The sequence below is a fragment of the Rhinolophus hipposideros genome, assembly GCF_964194185.1.
Source record: "Rhinolophus hipposideros genome assembly, chromosome: 24".
Classification (NCBI taxonomy): domain Eukaryota; kingdom Metazoa; phylum Chordata; class Mammalia; order Chiroptera; family Rhinolophidae; genus Rhinolophus; species Rhinolophus hipposideros.
This window is the reverse complement of record NC_138070.1, coordinates 25,713,807-25,737,538: the sequence shown is the minus strand read 5'-3', so window position 1 is coordinate 25,737,538 and position 23,732 is coordinate 25,713,807. Positions and strand designations below refer to the sequence as shown.

Genomic DNA, 23,732 nt, shown 5'->3' with positions numbered 1-23,732 from the left:
AGCTGGCATTATACATAGTTATTACCGCATTATTGACTATATTCCCTAGGCTTTACTTTACATCCTCATGACTACCTTGTAACTACCAGTTCATAGTTCTTAATCCCTTCACCTTTTTCAGCCTGCCCGCCAACCCTTGTCCTCTGATAGGATCAAATATCCCTCTGACACCACACATAGTTATTAGAATATTATTGACTACATTCCTTATGCTATACCCTACATCACATGACTACCCTGTAACCATCAATTTGTACTTTGTAATCCCTTCCCCTTTTCACCCACCCCCAAACCCCTCCCATCTGGCAACCATCAAAATGTTCTCTGTGTCTGTGACTTTGTTTCTGTTTCATTTGTTTATTTTGTTCTTTAGATTCCATATAAGGGAAAACATATGACATATGCCTTTCTCTGACTTACTACACTCAGCTCAATATCCTTTAGGTCCATCCATGTTGTTGCAGATGGCAAGATTTCATTCTCTTTTATGGCTGAGTAATATTCCATCATATATATATGATGTCCCTGAATGGATGAACTGATAAAGAAGAGACCATATATATATATATATGGTCTGCATATATATATATATGCAGTCTGCCTCCATGTTCCACATCTTTGCCATTGTAAACAATCCTGCAATGAACATATGGGTGCACACATACCCTTGAAGTAGTGTTTTGGGTTTTTCTTCAGGTAAATACCCAGAAGTGGTCCTTCTTTGCCTTTTGTTATAGCCTTTATTTCAAAGTCTATTTTGTCTAGTATAAGTATTGCTTCCCCAGTTTTTTGTTTGTTTGTTAGTTTCTATTTTTATGAAATATCTTTTCCCATCCCTTTACTTTCACTCTGTGTGTGTCTTCCTGTCTGAAATGAGTCTCTTGTAGCAGCATATATATGGGTCTTGTTTTCTTATCCATTCAACCACTTTAAGTCTTTTGATTGGAGCTTTTAATCCATTTACATTGAAAGTAATTGTTAATAGACATGTAGTTATTGCCATTTGTTATTCATATCTTTTATCTGTTTTATTTTCATTTTAAAGAAGTCCCTCCAGGATTCCTTATAATACTGGTTTGGTGGTGATGAACTCCTTTAGTTTTTTCTTTTCTGGGAAGCTCTTTATCTGTCCTTCAATGATAAATGGTAGCTTTGCTGGGTAGAGTAATCTTGGTTGTAGTTCCTTGCTTTTCATCACTTTGAATATTTCCTGCCAATCCCTTCTGGCCTGCAAAGTTTCTGTTGAGAAATCAGCTGACAATCGAATGGGAGCTCCCTTGTAGGTTTCTCGGCTTTTCTCTGGCTGCTTTTAAGATTCTTTCCTTGTCTTTAACCTTTGGCATTTTAATTATGATGTGTCTTAGTGTGGGCCTCTTTGAGTTCATCTTGTTTGGGACTCTGCACTTCCTGGTCTCTTATATCTATTTCTTCCACAGGTTAGGGAAGTTTTCAGTCATTGTTTCTTCAAATAGATTTTTAATTCCTTGCTCTCTCTTGTCTCCTTCTAGCACCCCAATAATGTGGATGTTGTTATGGTTGATGTTGTTGCAGAGGCCTCTTAAACTCTCCTGATTTTTTGGATTATTTTTGCTGTTCTGTTTGGGTGTTTTCTGCTACGTTTTCTTCTAAATTGCTGGTTCGATCTTCTGCTTCATCGAATCTACTGTTGATCCCCTCTAATGTATTCTTCATTTCAGTTATTATATTCTTTATTTCTGAGAGGCTCTTTTTTCTGCTTTTTTTTAAATCTCTAGTTTTATGTTTTCTTTCTCTTTGTGGAAGTTCTCACTGAGATAATTGACCATAATGTTTTGAATTTTATGATACTTCTGTTAGATTGTTTGTCTCTCTTTTGCTTCGTTCTTTTTCTGGAGCTTTCTTCTGTTCTTTCATTTGGGACATGTTTCTTTGTCTCCTCATTTTGGCTGCCGCCCTGTGTTTGTTAGGTAGAGCTGCTTTGTCTCCTGGTCTTAGAAGAGTGGCCTCATGTAGTTGGTGTCTTGTGGGGCCCAGTGGTGCAGTCTCCCCAGTCACCAGAGCCAAGTGTCCAGGTATGTCCCTTGTGTAGGTTGTGTGTGCCCCCTTGTTGTGGTTGAGCCTTGGTTGCTGTTTGCATGTCAGTGTGAAGGACTGACCCTCAGGCTGATTGGTTGTGTAGACTGGCCATGACTACAGTGGAGTTATGGTGCAGGGGCTGATGCTACAGAGCAGCATTCACTTTAGCAGGGCTCTGGTGCCTGCCCAGTGTGCCCTTGGGTGTGTCATTCCCAGAGGTGGCTGGGTGATGCTCCATCTAGGTTCAAAGCTGGCCACTGAGCATGCCAGTCCCAGGGCCTTCTGGGAGGGGCCCCACTTCAGACCAAGTTCAGCCACAGCCTGTGCCCTGCCCAGAGCCACCTAACATAAGCCACAAAGCAATCCACAGATAGCTGCCACCCATGCTGGGCTTGGAGGTGACTCAAGAGGTCAAGCCATGAACCAAGGCCAGTTGTCACTACTGCCAGACTTGGGTTGCTCAGCCAGAGAAGTACACCAAAGCCAGATGATGCTTGTTGGGGTTTTGTGAACCTGTGAGAGATTTTAGGAAAGTCCCCAGCATGAGTCAAGTCAGGCCATTTGTACAGAAAAGCCACTGGGAGTGGCTTGGGAGTGTCTGAAAGTTGGGTGTGGCAGGGTCTCAGATTCACCAGGGCAAGGTGAACAAACAGTGTTAGCCAAATTGATGAAGACTCAGATATGGTGGCTGACCGTGTCTGTATTCTGAGAGGGAGGAGAGCTCAACAAAGAAACAGTGGCTTCCACCATCCCTCTGTCTGGGAGAAAACTTCACATACAGCCCTCACCCTAAACCCAGACAACTCAGTTTCTCCCAGTATATAGCCCTGGCACCTTTTGAGCTGCTGCCCCAGTGCTGGAGCTCAGAGTGAGCAATTCTGTCAGGGAGTAAGTCCATGCTCTGGCCCTTTAAGAGGAGTGCCTGTAACTGCAGCGGCCCTCATCTCCCTCAGCCACAATCTCCGCTGGTTTTCACAACCAGAAGTTATAGGGTCTTCTCTCCCTGGCCCTGAAACCCTGGAAACTGGGTGGGGTGCTCAATCCCCTTGCTCCTCTGGGGAGCACCACTGCTGCTGAGATTTCTCTCCTGATTTTTAAAGGTTACACAGGGGTGTGGGACCAACCCATTCCATGTCTCTGCCCTCCCACCATTCTTGAGGTGGCTTCTTCTGTATGTTTTCAGTTGTAGGACTTCAGCTCAGCTAGAGTTCAGGAAATTCTCCATGATGGTTGTTCTGCAGTTTAGTTGTAATTTTGATGGGGTTGTGGGAAGAGGTGAGCACCGCATTTACCTACTCTGCCATCTTGACCGGAAAATCCTAAAATATTTATTTTTCTTTTTTAAATGATGTTTAGGACATGGATATTCCCCCAAGCAGACCAGTGTCCACAGATTTTCTTTTACTCCTTTGTGCCTCGGTTTAAATCCTTTTCAGCCTTAGGGTCCCCCAAAATAAGATTTTGGAGCATAGATCATTAGGGCTGGAAGGATGAGATCTAATAGATCAACTGCTGGCCTAAATCCTGCACTTTACAGATGGGGAATCTGAATCTTAGAGAAGTGAAAAGCCAGGTCTAAGGGCACACAGCTAAAAGGTAGCAGAGCAACACCAGATTGGAACCTTCTGGGACTGGGGGATCATTGGAGGACACAGTTCCCTGTGTCCATACAGTATCTCTTATAAAAAAGAGAATAAGAGATGCGGGCCATCACGAGGTCAGACAGTCCATGGCCCTGATCCTCGCCTACCCCAGTGGTTCCCAAGCTGACACACTCGGAGAGGGCTCTGTCTGCCCACAGTGGATCCCTACAGCTGCATCTCGGCTGGTGACATCATTCTATCACTGCTCTTCAGCATCACTTTCTCCCATGCTACTTCTATCCTCCCCCAACAATGGTCCAGTGCACTGATGTCCCAAACATGAGAACACGGGAACGTGAGATGCAGAGAGAGAAAGAGGCATCGCCTGGGCCCATGGCCAGCCAGCAGCAGGCCTGAGACACTAACTGGGGTCCTAGACCCCATGGCCTGCCTGCCTGTCTCCCATCTGTACTCTTCCCCAACATCACCCCCCACACTGCTGTGCCCTTCCAGTCTTGTTCAGACTCCAGGATGTCCACAGACAGAGATGAATGGGCTCTTCACAGGTACTGATGTGCCAATATTTCCAGTAACACTTATCAGTGTCTTCTTGGCATCCAGAACTTGGTTGAATGGATGGAGGCTTACCTCTTCCTGTCACTAATGAGCACAATGCAGGCACTAGCTGGGGCCATGGGCTGATAATCAGTAAGCAAACGATTTATAGTGACTTTGGAGTCACCCTGCCTCAGCCAGCCCCATTGCTCTTCATTAAAGACCCATGCTGTCCAGGACAACCTTGGTGGATTGTGTGTCCTGGGGAGAGACATGTGAGGCTGAGAGAATCACAGGCTACCCCAGCTCAGTCAAGGAATGGGAGAATTTCTGCTCCACATCCAGACCTAGGAAGAGCAGTCAGGCTCTCCTGTGTAAGCCCAAACAAAAATCCAGCACAATTTCTGGAACATTCATGATACTAGCAAGTTCTGCTCACCTGTGTGTCAGAATCAAGTTGCCCACAGCTACAATACTGGGGTTGAAGTGTTTCCAAGTCTCTCTCCCCTCAGATATCTAGGAGAAGCAGACAATGGAGAGAAGGCCCAACTTCCACACTTGCTTGTTCTTCTGGTTTCCCTGCTGGTATTTCTAGTTCTGACACAGAGGAGGAAGATTGGGTTAGGTAACCTCCTGCCATCCTGACAGGGCTCTAAGCCTGTGCAAACCTTGACAGGAGTCAGGTGTTCCACCCAAGACAGCTGCTCCCAATACTCCCAGCCTGGGGTCACCATGTACCTTTTACATAGTCACATCAATGTCCATAACTATCTGTATTTGGAGATGAATTCTCAGGTCAACACCAAATGAGAGAAAACATTGTCAAAACATGTGTTGTCCTACCTGAGCCACAGTGAGTACTCAGTAAGTGACCTGTTCACACCTTCTTCCTCCAGACCCACAGATCCAACCACATCCAGTACAGCTTCTCCTGAGTGATTCAGGGCCCCAGTCCATCAACATATTTACAACAGAACACACTGCCCCCTCAAAACTGCTTCTTCTCCTGAGATAGAAATGGCTCCTTTAGTCACCCATTCACCCCATCCTGCATGCCTGGGAGAAGGAGAGGGCTTTACACCTCCATCTTTCTCATCCCCTATCAAGTACTATCAGTTCTATCTCCACATGGCTCCTAAATCCATATTCTGTTTCCCACTAATGCAGCATTAGCCTGAGCCCCATGAAAGCAAAATCTTCCCGATCCATCTTCTTCCTTCAGAGAATCATCCATCATCCATCCTCCTGACTGCCCATTGCAATCCTTCTCAAATTCAGATCTGAGCATGTGGGTCAAAAATCTTTGATGATTTCTCATTAAGTGCAAACTTCTGAGCATGCATCTAAGGGCCTACATGTCAGACCTACCACAATTCCCTAAATTTGCACCCTGCTAAATACACACACACACACACACACACACACACACACACACACACACACACCACGCATCAGTCAGGCCAGCTTCACAGTGACAGTAACAGCTGCCATTATAGAGGACACACAGGGCTCTGTGCACTTTACACAAAGTGTCCTATTTAATTCTCACAAGCAACCCAACAAGCACTTACCACTATCCCTATGGGGAAACTGAGGTTCAGAGGGACTAAGGACTTTCCCAATGGCACAGATGTATTGGCCAAGCCAGAGATCAACCCCAGATCATGTGGCATCAGTGTCCCCATTCCAGGGATATTCCCTCTGTGTCCTCATCTTGCTTTCCCTTCAAGGCCAGTGCAGAAGCCCCCTTTTCCCCGCCCCACCATTCCCTCAGAAGGAAAATCGTTCTTACTCAGGACTTATTTTATACCTCTCTCATGGCTGATTGTTTTGCACCTCTTATCCCATTTCCTTGTGCACATATGTGTCTCCTCCAGACTCTAAGCTCCTTGTCATAGAAGATGTATCAGTCCCTCCTCTGTCCCCACACCAGACTGCCAGGGTAGGACCTGCCCCCGCCTATGGTCACGTGGCATTCCTCACGTGGTACCATCACTGCTACCATTACACCCACCATGACAGTAAGTTTTATTAGTGAATCAGTGGGCCTGGACATAACCCCCAATGTTGCTCCCCTGAGTAGGTCACAACAGGGCCTTCTAGAAGTTTCCCAAAGCTCATTCTCCTGCATTAGGAGTTGGCCCAGTGCTGAGCAGCAGGCCAACAGCAGAAGCCAAGACTTGGGCTTCCAGGTCAAGTCTCAGTCATCCTTCCTGGTCCCTTCCCACTGCCTGGCATTCTGGTGTCAGTGAGGGGCCTCTGAGCTGGCTCCTTCTCCTGCCCTCCTCCCATCTGCCTGCTTCTCAGGACCTGGGCAGCTTCCCTTAATCTCATAAGAAATAATTTGTGTGTGCCGGGCTGGGAGAGAGCTGGCGGTAAATATCCCCGTACAAGTATTCCTAAGCCTTCCCCAGTTGGTCACTAATAACAGAGCAGACAGCGACATGTGAGCCTTTTCCGGATGGCCGACCAGGCAGCTCCAGGGGACCGAAGCCAGCTGGGATGGTCTCCACGGCAGAGCCGTGGGAAGGCTCAATCATTCACCTTTCTCATCTGCATAACTCATGAAAGAAGGGGATTCTTTTTTTTTTTAATTAAATTTATTGGGGTGACAATTGTTAGTAAATTTACATAGATTTCAGGTGTACAATTCTGTCTTACATCGTCTATAAATCCCATTGTGTGTTCACCACCCAGAGTCAGTTCTCCTTCCATCACCATATGATTTCACTGATATGTGGTATATAAACCAAAAAGAACAAGACAAACAAATGAGAAAGAAAAACTCATAGACACAGACAATAATTTAGTGGTTACCAGAGGGTAAGGGGGTGGGGGGTGGGTGATGAGGGTAAGGGGAATCAAAGAGGGGATTCTAATCCGTCCAACTTCTGATTTGCGAAGCCTCCTCTTCCAGCTCTGAGCCCATCCCCCATTCCCATAATAGGTGCTAGTGCGGCACCAGTTTTAACAGTCCTGAGCTTAGGAAAGACTCGTTGAGAGTGATGAAAATAAGAACAGCCCTTATGGAACCCCTCCATGAGGTCACTCATCTTCACAGCGGCTTTGCAAAGTAGGAGTGTCAGCCCCATTTTACAGATGAGGAAATGGGCTCGGAGGGGGTGAGGAACGTGCCTCAGATGGCACTGCTTGTCACAGGGCCAGAGTTCCTTCCCAGGCTTGCCTGACCTGTATTTTCCACTGTCAGCCCCAGGCCCTGGCAAGTGACCTGTCAATTAGACTCAAAACAGGTACCTGAGGTCACTCACTCCTCATGTCTTGCTTGTAGTTTTCCTATCCCAGAATGCTGTCTATCACCATCACATCCCCCTTATCAGGATTTCTCCACCGGGAAGCCTCTCTGTTTCCTCCCCCAACCCCCATGCTTGCAGAAGGCCTTTCTTAAACCCCTGAAGAACTTATATGACCTCAGAGTCTAGTGCCTTGTGGTCAAGGGTGGCCATCCACAGACTCAAAAAGTTTCGCTGGCTGTCCTGAGCTTGAAGCAGGCAGGATTTCAGGCACAGGGGTGGCAGTGGACACTTCCCCAGGGCACTGGAGAGGTTTTTACTCTGCCTGCTCCTGGACCACTGGACATTACTCAGCCTCTCTGGGCCCTGCTCCCTCCCTTCTAAAGCAGGAGGAAGGGTGGCCAAGCTCGTGTGTTTGCAGAGCACTGGGCTCCTAGAAGCCAGGGCAAGCATTCCAGATGACCCTGATGTTCCTGTCCAAGTCTGACTTGGATTAACACTAAGGGCAGTGATCATCCCATACACACACACATACCTCAAACTGCTGCTGGAGGAAAGGCCTGGCCAAAGTGCCCAGCTCACGATGAGAAGGAGGGAAGTGAGCATGCCCCACACCATCTCTCAACCACCTCCGATCTGACCTCTGAGCAGATCTGACCTCCGATCTGACCTCTGAAAAGGGGGGCTGCAGGGAGTACAGGGATGTCACAACCCCTACTCCCACTCAGGCTCCAGTGCAGAGTTTGCACCAGGGCTTTCTCTCCTCTGTTACTAACCCCACATCCAACACTCTTTACACTGGTCCACGCTCACCCTCTCAGCACCACCATGGAACTACCTGACCACCAGGTTGGCGGCTGGGCGAGAGGCCTGTCTATAGGAGTGGCAACAGACTTGGGACACTAAAGTACCAGAATATGTCCCTAAAAGATTTGGGGCTGACAGTTATGGGTGGCAGGAGTGAGTGATCACCATAGCTCTTCTGAGCCTAGCATAGAGGACCCTGACCACCATGAGCATGGCGCCTCGGGGCCTTCTTCTCACCTGTTACACACACACACACACACACACACACACACACACACATACACAGCCAGGGTCAGGGTCAGGGCACAGCACCAAGGGATTCTGTAACCTTAAAGATCATCAAAAAAAAAAAATCGTAAAAGATCATGCAGACTGCAGTCCCCTCCCAAGATTTACAGGAGGCCCTGACTGCACAGTGAGGCCTTAGCCTTCTCAACACACGGTTTAGTCCCAGAAAAGATTTCATCCCCACAATTCTAAACCAGAGGCTTTCAGACATTCTGAGAAGAAAAAGAATTTGTTCGAGCAAAATCTTAAGTGGTTGACAGGAATAGAAGAAGAAAAGGTCTAGCTGGAGAAAGGGTGGGGCCGGGAAGCTAATTCATTCAGACACACACACACACACACACACACATACACACACACACACACATACACACACACACACACACACACACTCAGACACACACAGAGCCAGGCCCCTGAAGCACTCCTGTAAAACCATCGCTTTGAGTGATTTGGCCCTTATAACTCAGCCTTCCATAGAAATATGCCTCTTCCCTCCCCAGGAAATAATTGGGAATTGAGGGGTGACCTCAGATCAGAGGCCAGAGGAGTGTGAGCTCATAGAGAATCATGGGGTCTTCAGCATTTTAACGTTTTACTGGAAGACAAGGGGACCTCCCAGAGCCAGATGGTGATGGTTCAGTCCATGCTAATGTGTAACCGCAAGTCCCCAAAAGGAGACCAAGGTGGGGAGCCATGTGGTCAGGGCTGGAAAGGGGCGACCCCTTCAGGGAGCCTCCTGGGCTGAGGGAGGGAGGGAGATCTGGGGGCTGGAGGCATTTGAGAAAACTGTCTGGAGAAGTGACGAGGAGAGAGAAGCTGAGCTGCATGCACTGCTCTGGGCAGGGAAAGGACTGGGCAACAGCTGGGCGGAGGACAGGGCAGGACTCCAAGGTGCACTTGTGCAGGGGGTGGGGGTAGCTCTGCCTCAGACCCAGAGACCTCCAGGGCCTTCTTAATGCCCCACTGCCCCTCCCCTCCCTCTGGGCCAGGCTGCACTTGGACCTGGCCCTTTCAGCACCTGCCACCACCGCCCCCACTCCTCCTCCATCGCTAATCACCAGCACCTGCCTTGCCCCTGCCATCTGACTCATAGCCCCCCATGTGCGGGGCACATGTGGCTCATCCAGATGGGGCCCCACAAAGCCCACCCTCCTCTTTATCCTTCCCAGCCAGAATCAGCCCCTGCTTCCTGCAGTTTGGAGAGAAGTCTCCAAAAATCCCCACCTACTCAGCACTTCCACCTCCTGCTCCTCACCTGCTGAGCAGGTAGACCAGAGGGCATTGCACTGAGGGCCACAGAGGGTCAGACTCTATCCTGACTCAGCCACCACGGATCTTGAGGAGCCCATGTCACCTGTCTGAGCTCAGTGGGGAGGAGCAGCCTCCCCCGCCCCCACCACGACACCGTAAAGTCCACTTGGAGAGTTGGTGAGGTGCTCTCCCGGCCTGCGCAGGTCTGGGTGTGCAGGGAAACACATCGGCTGAGGGCAGTCACCTCAGGGGCTCGGAAGTGACTCTGGGACCCCAGTTCTGCAGAGCCCCTTTCTTCCTGGGACAGAACCATCCTCCCAGGAAGCAAACAGGAAAGTTTGCCTGCAGCCACCACACTGAGACCACATTCCACTCTATGTGATGGACCAAATGTGGGAGATCTCTGGCAAGTGTGTTTCCACCTGGTCTGCTCCTTTTTGGTTACGGGCAAGGACAAGCAAGGGGGGTGCTCAGGTGGGCTCTGTGAGTTCCCAGGGCCGCGAACTGTGCAGTAAAGGAGCTGAGGATGAGGCTCTGAATCAGGACCGCTGGGCCTGATGTCCCTGCTCCACCACTTAATGGTGGGGCTCTGGACAGCCTCACCTTCACATGGGTCTGATATGGTCTCATCTCGTAGGTCTGACTGTGGGGACAATTCAATCACATAACCATATAAACATATACATGTTTATATTCAATGAAAGTTAGCTACTACTAACTCTAACAATAAAAAATTATTTATAACATGTACCTAGTTATATAATATGGGTATAATAACATAATTATTATATAACTCATAACTATCTAATAATAAGTGCCAATAATTATTGTACCTCCTTTCTTTTGTACCCCCCATGGTGGTCAGTATCGGACTCCATCCTGAACCCTAACTGGTGGTATTGACCGCCAGCTAGGAAGAAGCTATGTAAACTTAGGGAAGAAATTGCTTTTCACTCCAAAGATCCTCTGCCTCTCTTTAGATGCTTTGAGGGGGCTGCCTAGTTGGCAGGGTGAGTACTTGTTTGAGAATCAAAATCTGGGTTTCAGATTCTTAATTCAATAGCCAACATGGATAATGGCAAGAAAACAGGGTTTGCAATCAGAGAACCTTGGGTTTGAATTACACCCAGGCCCACTTCATGATTTTAAAGTACACCTGGGCCTACTGTGTGACCTTGAATCACACTTGGGCCTACTGTGTGACCTTAATCATGTCAATTCATTTCTCAGAGCCTCTGTTCATCTGTAAACTATGGGGTGTATAATAACAGCTAACTAGTATTGTAATTACATTCAAAGGCCTGGCTTAAAGTAGGTCTTCGTGAATAACTCAAGTTATTTTTTTTTATTTTTTTTTTATTTATTCGTTTCAGGTGTACAAGACAAGGTAATACTTAGACGTTCATCATTTATATCCCTCACACTGTGAACCCCCCTCCCCCCATCCACTATCCCTCCGACCTCACACTGAACCATCACATTATATATATAAAATTATAGTTGGCATTCATTAATGTTTAGCTTCTGGTGTACAATGCCATGATCAGGTATCCACAGTATCCCTGAGGTGGTCTCCCAAATAGGACGCATGTCCATCAGATACCCAACAAAATCTTTACAACATTATTGAATACCTTCCCCAAATTAATTTTCAAAAAAACCCTGAGGCCATCTTGTGGTTACCAGCTGCTTCCAAATCCCTTCACCTTTCCCCTTATCCCCAACCCCCCACACACACCCATCTAACAACTCTCGGTTTTTTCTTTGTGTCCCCAAAACTGTTTTTGATTAGTTCATTCACATAGTCTTTTCTTTAGATTCCATATATAAGTAACTCAAGTTATTTTTATCCTGTAAAGCTTGACACCTTGAGACTGTAACCCCTCCACTTTATTCCTTCTGTGTGGTGTGCTCAGCACAATATCTGCCTAATCAGTAGTTTACAATGTAAAATCAAATTTCCTATAGTCACCACAGATTTCAGGAGACAAACTAGAATAGGTAAGCTACAGGCCATTAAATAGAGATTCATTCAGTGTTTATACACTGGGCGAGGCCCTCAGAATGCAAGATGGAAAAGACATCCGTGGTCCCTGCCCTCAAGGAGTTTACCCTCTATTTCTTATTTACTTTTGTTTCTTTGGCATCTAGCATATACATAGTAGGTGCTCAACAAAGGTTTGTAGAAATTAAGGGAAAGGAGAGGAGGAAAACAGGGAAGTGGAGAGGAAGAGATGAAGAGAGAAGATGAAGATTTCCTGCTGGCCTTCGAGTGATGGGCAGTGCCTAGAAGTGCAAGCAAAGGTCAAGATCAGAGGACAGAGCTGGGCTTTCCGTGAGGTCAGGGCTGGTTGGGGAGGCCTACGGAGAGGGCTGCTTTCCAGGATGTTGGGACAGCCAGGACTCGGCCGGGTGACATCAGTGAACAGCCAGCACGGTGTTGCTACTGAGATGGGAGTCAGATTCTGGAGAAACTTGTAACCCAGGATGGAGAGTCAGGTGCCATCCTGCAGACAGTAGAGGGCCATTAGAGTTTCCACTCCTGGAAAAGGAGGAAAACATGAGGAAAGTTGTGATTTAGACAGAAAACTCCAGAGCAGAACCTGAAAGCATTCATAGTCTGTTTTAGTTGAGACGATGAGGGCGTGGACTTTGGGTTGTATAGTAGGAATGGAGAGGAAAGGGTAGATCTGAGATATTATGGAAGAAAGCTGGGCCAGACTTGGTGATGGAGACAGTTTAAAAACAAAACATGAAAAGGGAGGCCACACTGACTTTCGGGCTTCACACAAGTAGAACTTTATGGGATGAAATGGGAAACTGAGGCAGAAAACCTGGGTGAGATGGTGCTAGGTGTGTTGAGTCTACAATGATAGTAGGACCTTAGCTGATGCCGCACATTCCCTGGGCTCCGGTCAGAGTTGTCTGGGTGGCAGGGGTACAGACGTAAGCTCCTGGAAGGAGGGACCAGGTCATATTCATCTGTCTCTCACCAGGCAATACAATACCTGTCTCATTGCAGGTCTCAATAAATGTGTGTTGAATAAACAGATGTTCTCAAGAAGCTTTCTGTCTACTCGATATAATACTCAGGATGTTATACAAAACTGTCTTGGGTCATTCACATTTCACTTCTTTGGAGTAGAAAAGATGGGGAATAGGGAACAGGAAGTGAGGGGATGGGTGAGGGACATTCTGTGGGTAAGGGTGTAACCCCTGGCTTGCACACTGTGTCCCAGGAGCTCCTGATGGAGAAGGCTCAAGGTCTGTCCCCTGGGAGAAAAGAAAGTGGGCCCACTCCTTCACCTCGTCTCCATCCACAGGACCTCAGCTTTTATCTGCTCTAGAGAGTGACACTTAGCTTACGATTCTGCTTGAAAAAGCATCCCATTGATTTAAAAGGGAAAAAAAGTGCGTTTAGTGTCTTGTATTTAATGTGCAAAAATTAAAATTAGACTGGAAAAGAAAATTGTCAGTTATAGCACTAATCGTTCCCTCCCAAAAAGTAATTTGCAAATCACATCGTTGGTGGATTTTTGAGAGTATCCTGTGTGCCCGTCTCCCCCCCAGACACATTCTTTCCATAGAAAAGCCTAGAGGATCCAAACAGACAAACTGTGAGAGCCAAACCTCTCTCTAAAGTCGTTCAGATGGATGGACTCAGATACTGTCCTCCAGTCAAGTCCCTCTCCGCTCTTCCTTACACTTCAGGCTCCTCTCCATAGGCCCCCAGTCTTATATAGGGGGCTCTTCTGTCTGCTCCAACTCCTGACTCTGAGACACCCTCTAAAGTGAAGTAACGACCACTCAGTGTCCACCTCCAAGGCCTGTTTGCTTGGAGCTCTCCTCCCAGCCCTTGACTTCCTCCAGAGCTGTGTTTCCATGGTGACAGCCCTTTTCTCCCTCAGGTCACCGACACTGCCACACTAAGGTATCTCCCAGCCAGTTCAGAACTCACCCCCCAATCTCTACCTCAGGACGCTTCCTGGACCCAATTCTCCAGTTATGCTCACTGCAACAAGAGAAAGCGGGACTTGGGATGGGGGGCCAACGGGACAATTACCCACTGTTAATGGACTCGGGCACCATTTTGTTTAGGATAACTCCCTCAGGTCCCCACTGACAGCCTGATAATTCTCTATGATAACACAATCTTTGGCAGCTATAGTGGCTGTCTTGACACTGTCCTTCTTGCGAGAAAGATTTGGGGATAAAAGAACAAGCTGAGAAATCATCCTTCGAACTGAGAGAAGAGCCTTTGAAAGGAATGTTCTCTCCCCTACCACATTCTCATTCTCAGCTGCATCTCCTCCCCTCCCTTCTCCCTTCCCTTCCTGCCCCTGCCCCGCCTCTCTTCTCCTTGCTTTCTTCCTCTGCCTCTTATTCCTCTTCCTTCCTCTCCGTCCCCTCTTTTCTCTCCCTCTCCTCCCCTTACCCTTGCCGTCTTGGCCTTTTTCCAGTCTCTCTCCTTTCCTTTTTCCTCTCTTGTCTCTTCCTTCCTTCTCTCTCTTGTTTTGGTGCCAGAAACAGTCTAATTACAACAGAGTATCTGAAGAGACAGAGAGGAGAACAAAAAAAAAGCCACCACGCATAGCTGATTAAAATATCCTATGAAATCTAATTTGTAAAGCTCACATCAGAATAAAAAGTGTTACTCCCACAATTCAGGGCCAATTTGATTGTTAATGAGACTCCTCAGAGACCCAGCCAAGATCTCATCAGGTTGTAGACGAAGCTACCTGCCCATCTGCCACAAGCTCTCTCCTGGGGACTCGGCTTCTCCTGTCGGGGGCTCCCCCACGCTCTATGCCACCACCCAGCTCCCCTCAGAGCGACACACCAATCTGCCCTTTCTTAGGGCCACCTGCTGCTGAGAGCTCAGCCTTATATGTGGACTGAGCCTGGGGCTTTGTCTTTATGTCCCCAAGATAGGCAACAGCTGTAGTCCGGGACCTCTATGGCTGACCTGACTCCCCCAGGTCAGGGAGAAGCCATGGCTGCAGCCTGCCAGCCAGCTCCAGTTTCCCTGGGTTGTATGTCTATTTCCGCAGAGCTCAGTGTGGGAAAGAACGAGGGCTCAGAAGTCAGTGGACCGCAGGTCAAACCCCTGCTCCACCACTCATTAGCTGTATGACCTTGGGCAGGTTACTCTGCCTCTCTAACCCTGGTTTCTTTGCTGTAACATGGGGATCTTTCTGCCCTGACATGTAATTAAGTGGTTTACAAGAGGGAGCGCATGTGAAACACTGACCACACTGTGGTTGCGAGCTCAGTATATGTCATTGTCCTGTTGTCTATTCAGCTGTACACACTGCAGTTTGTTTGTTTACTAAAATAACTGGCTGGCTTAGATGGTTCCGTGCCATCTCTCTTTGAGGTATATATGGGGGTGGGTCACAGTCATGACTTTCTCCCAAGTGACAGTGAGGCTGGAGTAGGGTCTGCTGCAGAAAAGAGACGGACACGGAGGCCATGTGAGGACGATGACCTGCTCCCTCAGCCACACCGTCCGCCACGCTGTACCACTGCTCATCCTGCTGAAACAATGAGATTGCCTGCTGGATTCTCAGGATGAACCAAAGCACACCACTCCCCACGCCCCCCCCAGAGTGCTACCCGCTGGGAGTCTGTCATGCTCCTGCCCTGTTGTGGAAGTGGGCGCCAGCAAGTGGTGTGAAGTAGGAGTTAGCCAAGTGGAAGAGAGACGCATGTCCCAAACGCGGCAGGTGGCGGGCATGGCTAGTGTGGTGCAGGGGGTGGGCTGGACCACAGTGTGTGTGTCGATTAGTTAGGGATTGATGAGGCTGTCTGTGGCAGCCAGCTTCTGGAAGCGAAGGATGAAGCTGGGGGCAGCGAGGAAGCTGGGGCTGAGCCCTCGCCAGGAAATGAGGTGCCCTAAGGGCGGCTTGCCCCCTGGGCCACCCTGGGCTCTGCTGCCATGACTTGAGGAGAAGCCCTCCAGGCACTGCTCCCTGCCCTAACTGACTGCTGTGCTTGTCTCCTTCCTAGGCCAAGTGTACTCCTTCAGCCAGCAGCCCCAAGACCAGGCCGTGGTGTCGGGGCAGCCGGTGACACTGCTGTGTGCCATCCCGGAATATGATGGCTTCGTTCTGTGGATCAAAGACGGCTTGGCTCTGGGTGTGGGCAGGGACCTGTCAAGTGAGTACCTCCCTGGGAAGGCCTGGAACCCGTCCCTGCCTTACCTAGCCACCCTCCCGGGAAGCCACGCCTGCATAGGCACTTGGGGATTACATCTCCAGAGCTCAGTGCTGATCTCACAGGCAGAGTCCGGCGAGGCAAGGCCCCGGGCCAGGCTGCAGAGTACCTTGAGGAGTCCTCTGGCCACTGGTACTGAACTATAATTAACCCTTTAGCTCCAGATCCGTCCTCAGCCTAATAGTGTTACCCTAGAAGCAGTATTCAACCTCAAACATGATTCATGTAAAGTCGGATTTCCAGAGGTAAAGTGTTCTTATTTCTTGGTCCAAAATACATTCCTCACTGAAGTCTTGGTTCTTCCCAGCTCCCATCCATCAAAGGGAACCAAATAGATTGACAACTCACAAAGAAACCTGATGATTTTAGGGGTCACCATGTGATGGAGAGAAAAGAACAGAGGTGTTTGAAATAAAATCCAGACCTGTTCAGCCCACCCAGGCCAGGATTCATCAGAGAGGTACTGGTGGGCTCCTGAGGCTGGTATCTGAGCTCCCTGCTTGGTGCCCAGTCAGTCATCTGTGAATTACTGTGAATGTCAAGCCTGAAGCCCATAGAGATGTCTTTCCGATCCATCTTCCCCCTCCCCGGGAGAAAAAAGAATAGAATCCTCCTCCTAGTCACTCACCATCCGCCATTATTACTCTCCCCTGGGGCTGGGGGGGCATGTGACTGCTTGCTAGGCTTAGCATACACTCTAAAATTCAGACCAAGGGACCTGGGTGTCCTTGCAATGGGGGAATGTCTGATGGTGGAGGAGGAAAGAAAAATGCGTACTCAACTGAGAAGTAGCTTTGCCTCTCATGGTGTACAGCTGCAGGAAAATAAAAAATCGAAGTGCACTCAGCAACGTGATGGTTGGGGGATTAATATTTTAAAATGTGAGTTATGTCTTGCCAAAAATGTATATTGAAACGTTATAGCAATGGTCAATAGCATCACAGGGTTTGAATGCTTGCAGCCCAGCTGAGCGTGGATGAAATACACAATAATATCTCCAAAATATATGGCGCTGCCATAAAATGTAAGTGTTGTGGGAACCAGCCATGTTCAGGGACTCTGAACGCCCTTACCCTAGAGAAACTGGGGGAAGGGTATGACCTTCAAGACTAGGATCACTCATACTCTGCATGGCTCTGAGCTTGGCCCAGCATAGCTGCTAGTGAAGGAGCCTCTCGGGGTGCCTGGTCAATGGTCTTCAGCCTTCAGTCGGGAACTGGGGTCTTGTTGAGTCGGTGGCCAAGAGGAGGTGGCCAAGAGCAGGCCCAAGTCACCAGGGATGGTTCATAGACTGGTCGTCACCCACATGGATCACTGAGCCGCTGGCACCCACTTCCATGAATGGCTTTCTGGGATCCAGGACTGCGGCCTGCTAAGTGCTGAAGGGCAGCGGCCCTGATGAACTGCAGTCTGCTCCCTCTCCAACTTGACTCCATTTATAGAAAACAGGTGGGACCTCTCCTTCAGAGTCAATGAGCTCCAACTCCTGGTAAATTTTCCCTCTGTATTTGATCACCTGCCCCCCAAACAGCGTCATGACAATAGTGACAGATACTTACAGGTCTAATAAATCCTGATGAGAAAGTGAGAGCAATAGATCTCAATTCAGCAAGTATTTGCAGAGCACTTATTACTGCAACAGTTCTCCTATGGGGAAACTGAGGCCCAGTCTCGTGGGACTTTTACCTGCTGTAGCTCTGCCCCCTTCTATAGTACCTGTCTACCAGGAAGGATGCCCTATCTGAAGACTTCACAGTCTTTCTGGTCACCACTGCTGGAACAATCAATCAAAGGAAGTGATTTGTAACTATATTCCTTCATATTGAGAGAATACTTTTCTTCTAAGAAACTAGTACTTCTCAGACATTCTCTCATAAATCTACAATGATCCACAGGGAACAAAACAAGGATTTTCCCCTTTATGTGACAGGTAAATAAAGTCACAGTTGAGAAAGAAATTGATCCAAATATATACCAAAGCCCAGTGCCGGGGACCCCGGCTCCTAATCCCTAAGAGGCCCTGACACCCACTCTGCTCTTATTTAGCAAGATGCGGACCTCTTCAGTTACCCTACCTCACAGTCACTTTTATTTAAACCAGCGTTTTTAGACTACCTACTATGTGCCAGGCATTTTACTGAGATTGTCCTATCTAATCTTCACCAGAACTCTGAGGTACTAGTATTGTCCCCATTCTACTGACAAGGAAACGGAAGTACAAGAAAGTGAAAGTAACTAACCCAAGACAACACATCGAGGAAGTGATAGGGCTGGCATTTGAACCCGGGCAATTTGACTGTAAACCTGGACTCCCAATAATTTTGCCTCCTCTGGGAATAGCAAGAGAGAATGATACTGTTGAAGGAGGTAGAACTTCCTCAGAATCTTTGCTTCTAGACCAGTGTTTTCTGAAGATGCTGCCAGTCCTTGGGAGAACATCACAGCTCATCGCCTAATTAGGCAAATACAAACCCATCACTGATGTTTTCAGCAGCTCCTGAGAACGGAATCTTTGTGCTGATCGCTTGCAAGACAACAAAGACACAGGCTCCAGCCAAGATGCCTGCAGGAGAGCAGGGACTAATCATAGGAAGCGGGATCCAGAGACTGGGCTGAAGGGGCTGGCACAGGCAGCCAGCTACACTAAGGGTAACAGCATCAGAGAGAGGACTGGGCTAGAACCCATTCCCAGCCCCTCACCCTGGCCCCGGGGAAAGCCGGCATAATTTACCTGGGCTCCTTCCCCAAGCCCAGCAGAGGGCAGCAGGAGAGGTGGTGCTCTCTGAGGGGGGCGGGGGGGTGGAATGGGTAGAGCTAATTGCCCAGTGAGCATCTCTGGCGAGGCCTGAACAGCTGTGGAGGGCAGGGTCATTTGATTGCATGATGAGTACAATGCTTAGCCATGAGGACATGAGCCTGATGGGGTCAGCCGCACACGAAGCACCCAAAAAGCATAGTGGGAAACCTGGCAGAGGATTGTAGCTACCTCCAGGAACCAGAAATAAGTGCCCCTGCACAGCCCACCCCCACGGAGCCTCGTCCCACCTCGGAAGTCTCTTAGTTCATGGAGGAGGAAGGGGCCTTCGAGCTCCAGTATTTTAATCAGGTTAGAAATCTCCTCGGCAGGGTCCCTGACAGGTAACCTCTGCTTGAATACAGTCAGTGATGGGGGGGCCTCACTGTCACCTCTGGCAGCCTACATCCTTTTTGGACACCTCAAATCATTCATAGTATTCTAAAAGTATTTCCCCATGTGAATTCTGCTCATTGGTGCTGATGCTGCCCTTGGGAGCTACACAAACACATCTAACCCACACTAAGAGACTTGGCAATATTTGAAGAGGGAGAGCCTGTTGCATGTCCTGTCTGTCTCTGTTTCTGCCTCTCACTTGCTTAAGCCCTAGTCTTCTCTTTAAAAGGTCCAATCTGGCCAACCCCCTCCTCCTAGGGCACCTTTCTGAGAACTCACACTATCCTGGTGAGGGTCCTTCTGCAAGGGGAGCCCTTTGGGGCTGCCAGGGAGAGCAGGCAGGCCTCTGAGGAGAGAAGGGGACCGGACAGAGAGGAAGTGCCCTGACAGGGACTGGGGGAAGGGCAGAGCTCAGGTACGGGCATGAATGGGACACAGATCCTGCTGAGAGAAACTACAGGGATTTAGGGCCGAAGACCCAGGAAAGGGAGGATCTGCCCAACCTGGCCAGCTATGACTTACATTTACATTGAACCCTACAGAGCAGGAGGAAAGCTGATTAATGATTTATCAAGCTCAAGCTTTTATTCATCTATTATTCATCTCCAGTGGTACAAGGGGCCCCAAAGTCCCAAGGGTCCTGAGCACCTCCTACCTGTTTAATCAGGCCCTGAGGTTTGCGGGTGGGTAGAGTGACTAAAAAAGGGCCACTTATGGTTCAAAGTGACCAGAACTTCCTGGTCACAAGTGGGCGGGCCCAGATTTCTACTTCCTGAAACACAACCTTTCCCCCAAGTCACTCGTGATCCTTTCCCAAATATTTCTCTTTTCTTCCTTCTCTCTCTCTCTTACTCTGGCTTCTGTTTGTGGATCTCAGCCTGGGTGTCTCTGTCTCTGTGTGTGTCTTTATCGAAAGGCATGTCTACTTGATAAACCATGGTGCAGGGCACACCACTTTCCAGAGTAATAACCCCACTGTGTCCATCCCCGCTTAGCATTGCCCTCTCGGTTCTCTCCTTCCCTCCATAATAATGGCTTCCCCAACATTCCAAAACTTAAAAACCGACAATTCCCTTATACGCACACACTCTGCACCAGCGCCCTGGGGAAACTCTCATTTCTGTGCTCCTTATGCTGAGATCAGGACCCTGAGCAGATGCCTGCTCTGCCAGCCCCTGAGACAGACCAGTCCCTGCTCAGGTGTGCCACCCCTGTGCCTGTTTGTCATGAATGTCACCTCCATCCCTGGGCCGGCTGGACCCCTTGATATGCCTGCTGTCTCCACAGGTTACCCACAGTACTTGGTGGTAGGGAACCACCTGTCCGGGGAACATCACCTGAAGATCCTACGGGCAGAGCTGCAAGATGATGCCGTGTACGAGTGCCAGGCCATCCAGGCTGCCATCCGGTCCCGCCCCGCACGCCTCACCGTCCTGGGTAAGAACCGTCCGCACTTGGGGGTGAGGATACTACGGAAAGTACCATGGGCTCAGCTCCAGAAGGTTCCCTTCCAGACAACTGCAGGGGCGTCCCACCGGGCAAAGCCTCCAGGCGTTGTCCCACAGGGCTCCGGCTACTGGGGCCCTATTGTGTCAGTAACTTCCTCCCCACCAAAAGGGGAAAAGTGAAGATTCCTGCCCTGAAAATCAGAAGGCCAAGGCCAACTTACCTGTGACCTTGTCCAACTGCAGTGTGTTTGACTCCAGCTTAGGGAGTGAATAAGGGGTGTTCATTTATTCAATCAGAAATCATGTCCTGCAAGCATGATCTGTGTCAGGCCCTGTGCTAGGTGATAGAGATACTGTGTTTGCCAGAAAATAAGAAAATAAATTATATTATATTATATTATATTATACTATATTATATTATACTGGGTCTTATGTAATATAGTATAATATAATATATAATATAATATAATACAATATAAAATACCAGGTATAATATAATACCAAGTATAATATAATATCATATCATATCATATTACATATAAAACTGGTATAATATAATATAATACCAGGTCTTATATTAATTTTTGCTCCAAAAGACACATTAGAGCTGATGGTCCGGCTAGGTCTTAGATTTGGGGGAACATGGTACGGAGAAGAGTGTGACACATCTTTGAGTCACTTCTTTCTAGACTGACCTCCTTCTGCGTCACCATCTAGCCACTGCTCCTATCAGAATCTGCCTGGAGCCTCATTGTCCCTGCGATTTCACCATCCATAGGGACCACCGCGGCCGCTGTTCCTTCCCCCCTTCCCTGCTCCTGGGAACCCTGGGCTGCCTATGTCATCCCTAGGAAAACTCACTTCAGGCTCTTATTCCAGATCATACCTTTGCCCTTGCTCCCTCTTCATCTCAGTTTCACAGGAGCCCAGTGTCCCTGGGACATCCTGCCTGAAGAAGTCCCCCACCCTACTTGGGCAGACCTGACTACAGATAGGGATGGGCTCACCACCTCTTAAACTACCTCGCCCCTGTCACCTCCTTCCTCCAACCAGATGTGACTGAGGATCCGGTCTCCCTGGGAACCAGCTTTGAACATAAGTTATACCAGCTCGATTTGCATAGTCTATGACAGCAACTCTGAAAGCACCCTCACTTATACTTCCTCAGCTATTCTGACGAAAGTCTGTGGGACAGGATTGTTGCCCGAGACGAGAAGCTGAGGTGCAGAGAAGCAAAGGGCCCGGCCCAGGGTCTCCCAGCCGCGACTCCATGCACCACCCCACTGCCTCCTTAGTGAGTCTCTGCCAGGCCCCCTGGGGGATGGAGCTCGGCAGCCAGAAGAGGGGAGTCTGGGTTCTGCCCTGCCCACCTCTTAACAGATGTTGAGAAGCTTTAACAACAGGGTCAGCAGCTCGGGTGCTGCCTCCTTGCCTGATAGATACAGCTCATGGCCACACCGAGATGAAATATTTAAGAGTGTGTCAGGTTATCTTCAGATCTACACGGCCAACACACAGGCAGATTAGCCCGAGCACGGCAGCAGACAGGCCCCAGGGGACCACTTACTAGGCTCAGAGGCTGGCTTCTCGAGACAGAGAGGAGGAACTCGGGGCCAACCTCAGAGCCTCCTGCAACCTTTGAGTCTCCTCCGACCCTGCGATGAAAGGGATGAGACAAATAAACCGGGTCAGGCAGGGTAAATACGCTGGGATGATGTGGTCAGGAAGAGGGCCCTCAAAAAGGTAATCAGGGACATTAAAGGGCAAGGCAGCTGTCTCCATCTCTCCTGAGATGAGGGCTAAAATGGAAATGGGTATCGGGGTTGAGGAAGGATTTGGTGCCTGCTATATTTTCTCGGTCTTGAGGATTGCACAATGACAGAGCAGGTATGCTAAGCGAAGTGGTAGGGTCTTCATCTTCAGAGGCTGTTCAGCATCCACCCCTGGAAAATTTCCTTTCTGCTGCATTGTCCGCTGTTAGAAAGTACCAGAGGACACTACAATGAGCAGAACCTAAGCCATGCCCACTCGTGACCTTACACAGGACCTAAAATAGATGGAGATGCATTTCATCCTGAAGCAGTCCTGGTATCAGAGCTTCACCCAGTCATACCCAATTATTTCCATATTCCTTTCCTTCTATTATTCCAGTAGATAGACAAAGTACAAATTATCCCAGATGTTTTACAGGCAAGGAAGTCGAGACTCAGAGAGGCAACGACACTCACAGGAGGTCACACAGCTTAATTATATTCAAAATAGACCCCAGAGTTTACAACTCCAAGCCAAAGCTCTCTGCCTGGCCTCCATGTTGCTAAATACTATCAGAATCTCCTTGGTCTGGCTGGCTAAAAGCGTGGCTTCTGAGAGCACAGCCTGGGGTCTGATCTGAACAGACTCGACTTTGTGTTGGATCACATCTAAATGCCATTCACTCGCCTTTCTCCCTCTCCCATGCCATGGCCTGGCACTGCCGCTGGGCACAGAGCTGGGTTCATGTGGCAGAAATGTTTTATTCAAGTCTGGGGATCAGTTGAAGAGGTGGGGGGGGGAATTTTCAGGAGGCCCCAGCAGGATGACCTTGGTGGAATTCCTGAGCCAGAAAGAGAAACCGAGCAGCAATCTTTCAGATTCCACAAAAACCATTCTTCCTAAACAAACTAACCCCAGGCAAGAAAGAGTTGCCCCAAGCTCTGCCTACAGTCCTCCCTGACTCTTCAGGGCCACCCTAGGTCTCCACCCCACAGCTGGTCCTGCAGACCAGCTGGCTGAGCCTCTGGTCCCCAGCCTGGCTGAGCCTCTCTGCAGTATACAGCCCCACCTACTGCCCTGGAGGGACGCCCTGCATGCAGACGCTCACCAGCCTTCTGGAAAGGGAGCCCTGGTCTGTTCAGGGTGGTGGATAGACAGAGCGGCTGTTTCAACAGAAGGGAAAAGGCTGTTTCTACCCTGGCCAGCCAGCTTCCCAACCAAGACCCCATCTGCTTTGCTGTGACATCTCAGCCTGGGAAAATGTCCAGTTCCCTAAGAGGCAGGGGGTTGAGGGGAGGGGGTGGCTGCCTTCCCTGCATTCCAGGAGTGAGCGAGC

At 48.9% G+C, this 23,732-nt stretch overlaps 1 protein-coding gene across 2 annotated transcripts in view; it reads left to right on the top strand.

The window, feature by feature from the left end:
• The window catches only part of KIRREL3 (kirre like nephrin family adhesion molecule 3), a 562,991-nt gene that overhangs the window by 453,912 nt on the left and 85,347 nt on the right, over positions 1-23,732 (top strand). For both annotated transcript variants that reach the window (XM_081037044.1, XM_081037043.1), the window contains exons 3-4: positions 15,800-15,949; positions 20,484-20,633. In XM_081037044.1, the coding sequence (XP_080893170.1) occupies positions 15,800-15,949; positions 20,484-20,633 (300 nt within the window). The remainder of the gene's footprint in view (positions 1-15,799; positions 15,950-20,483; positions 20,634-23,732) is intronic.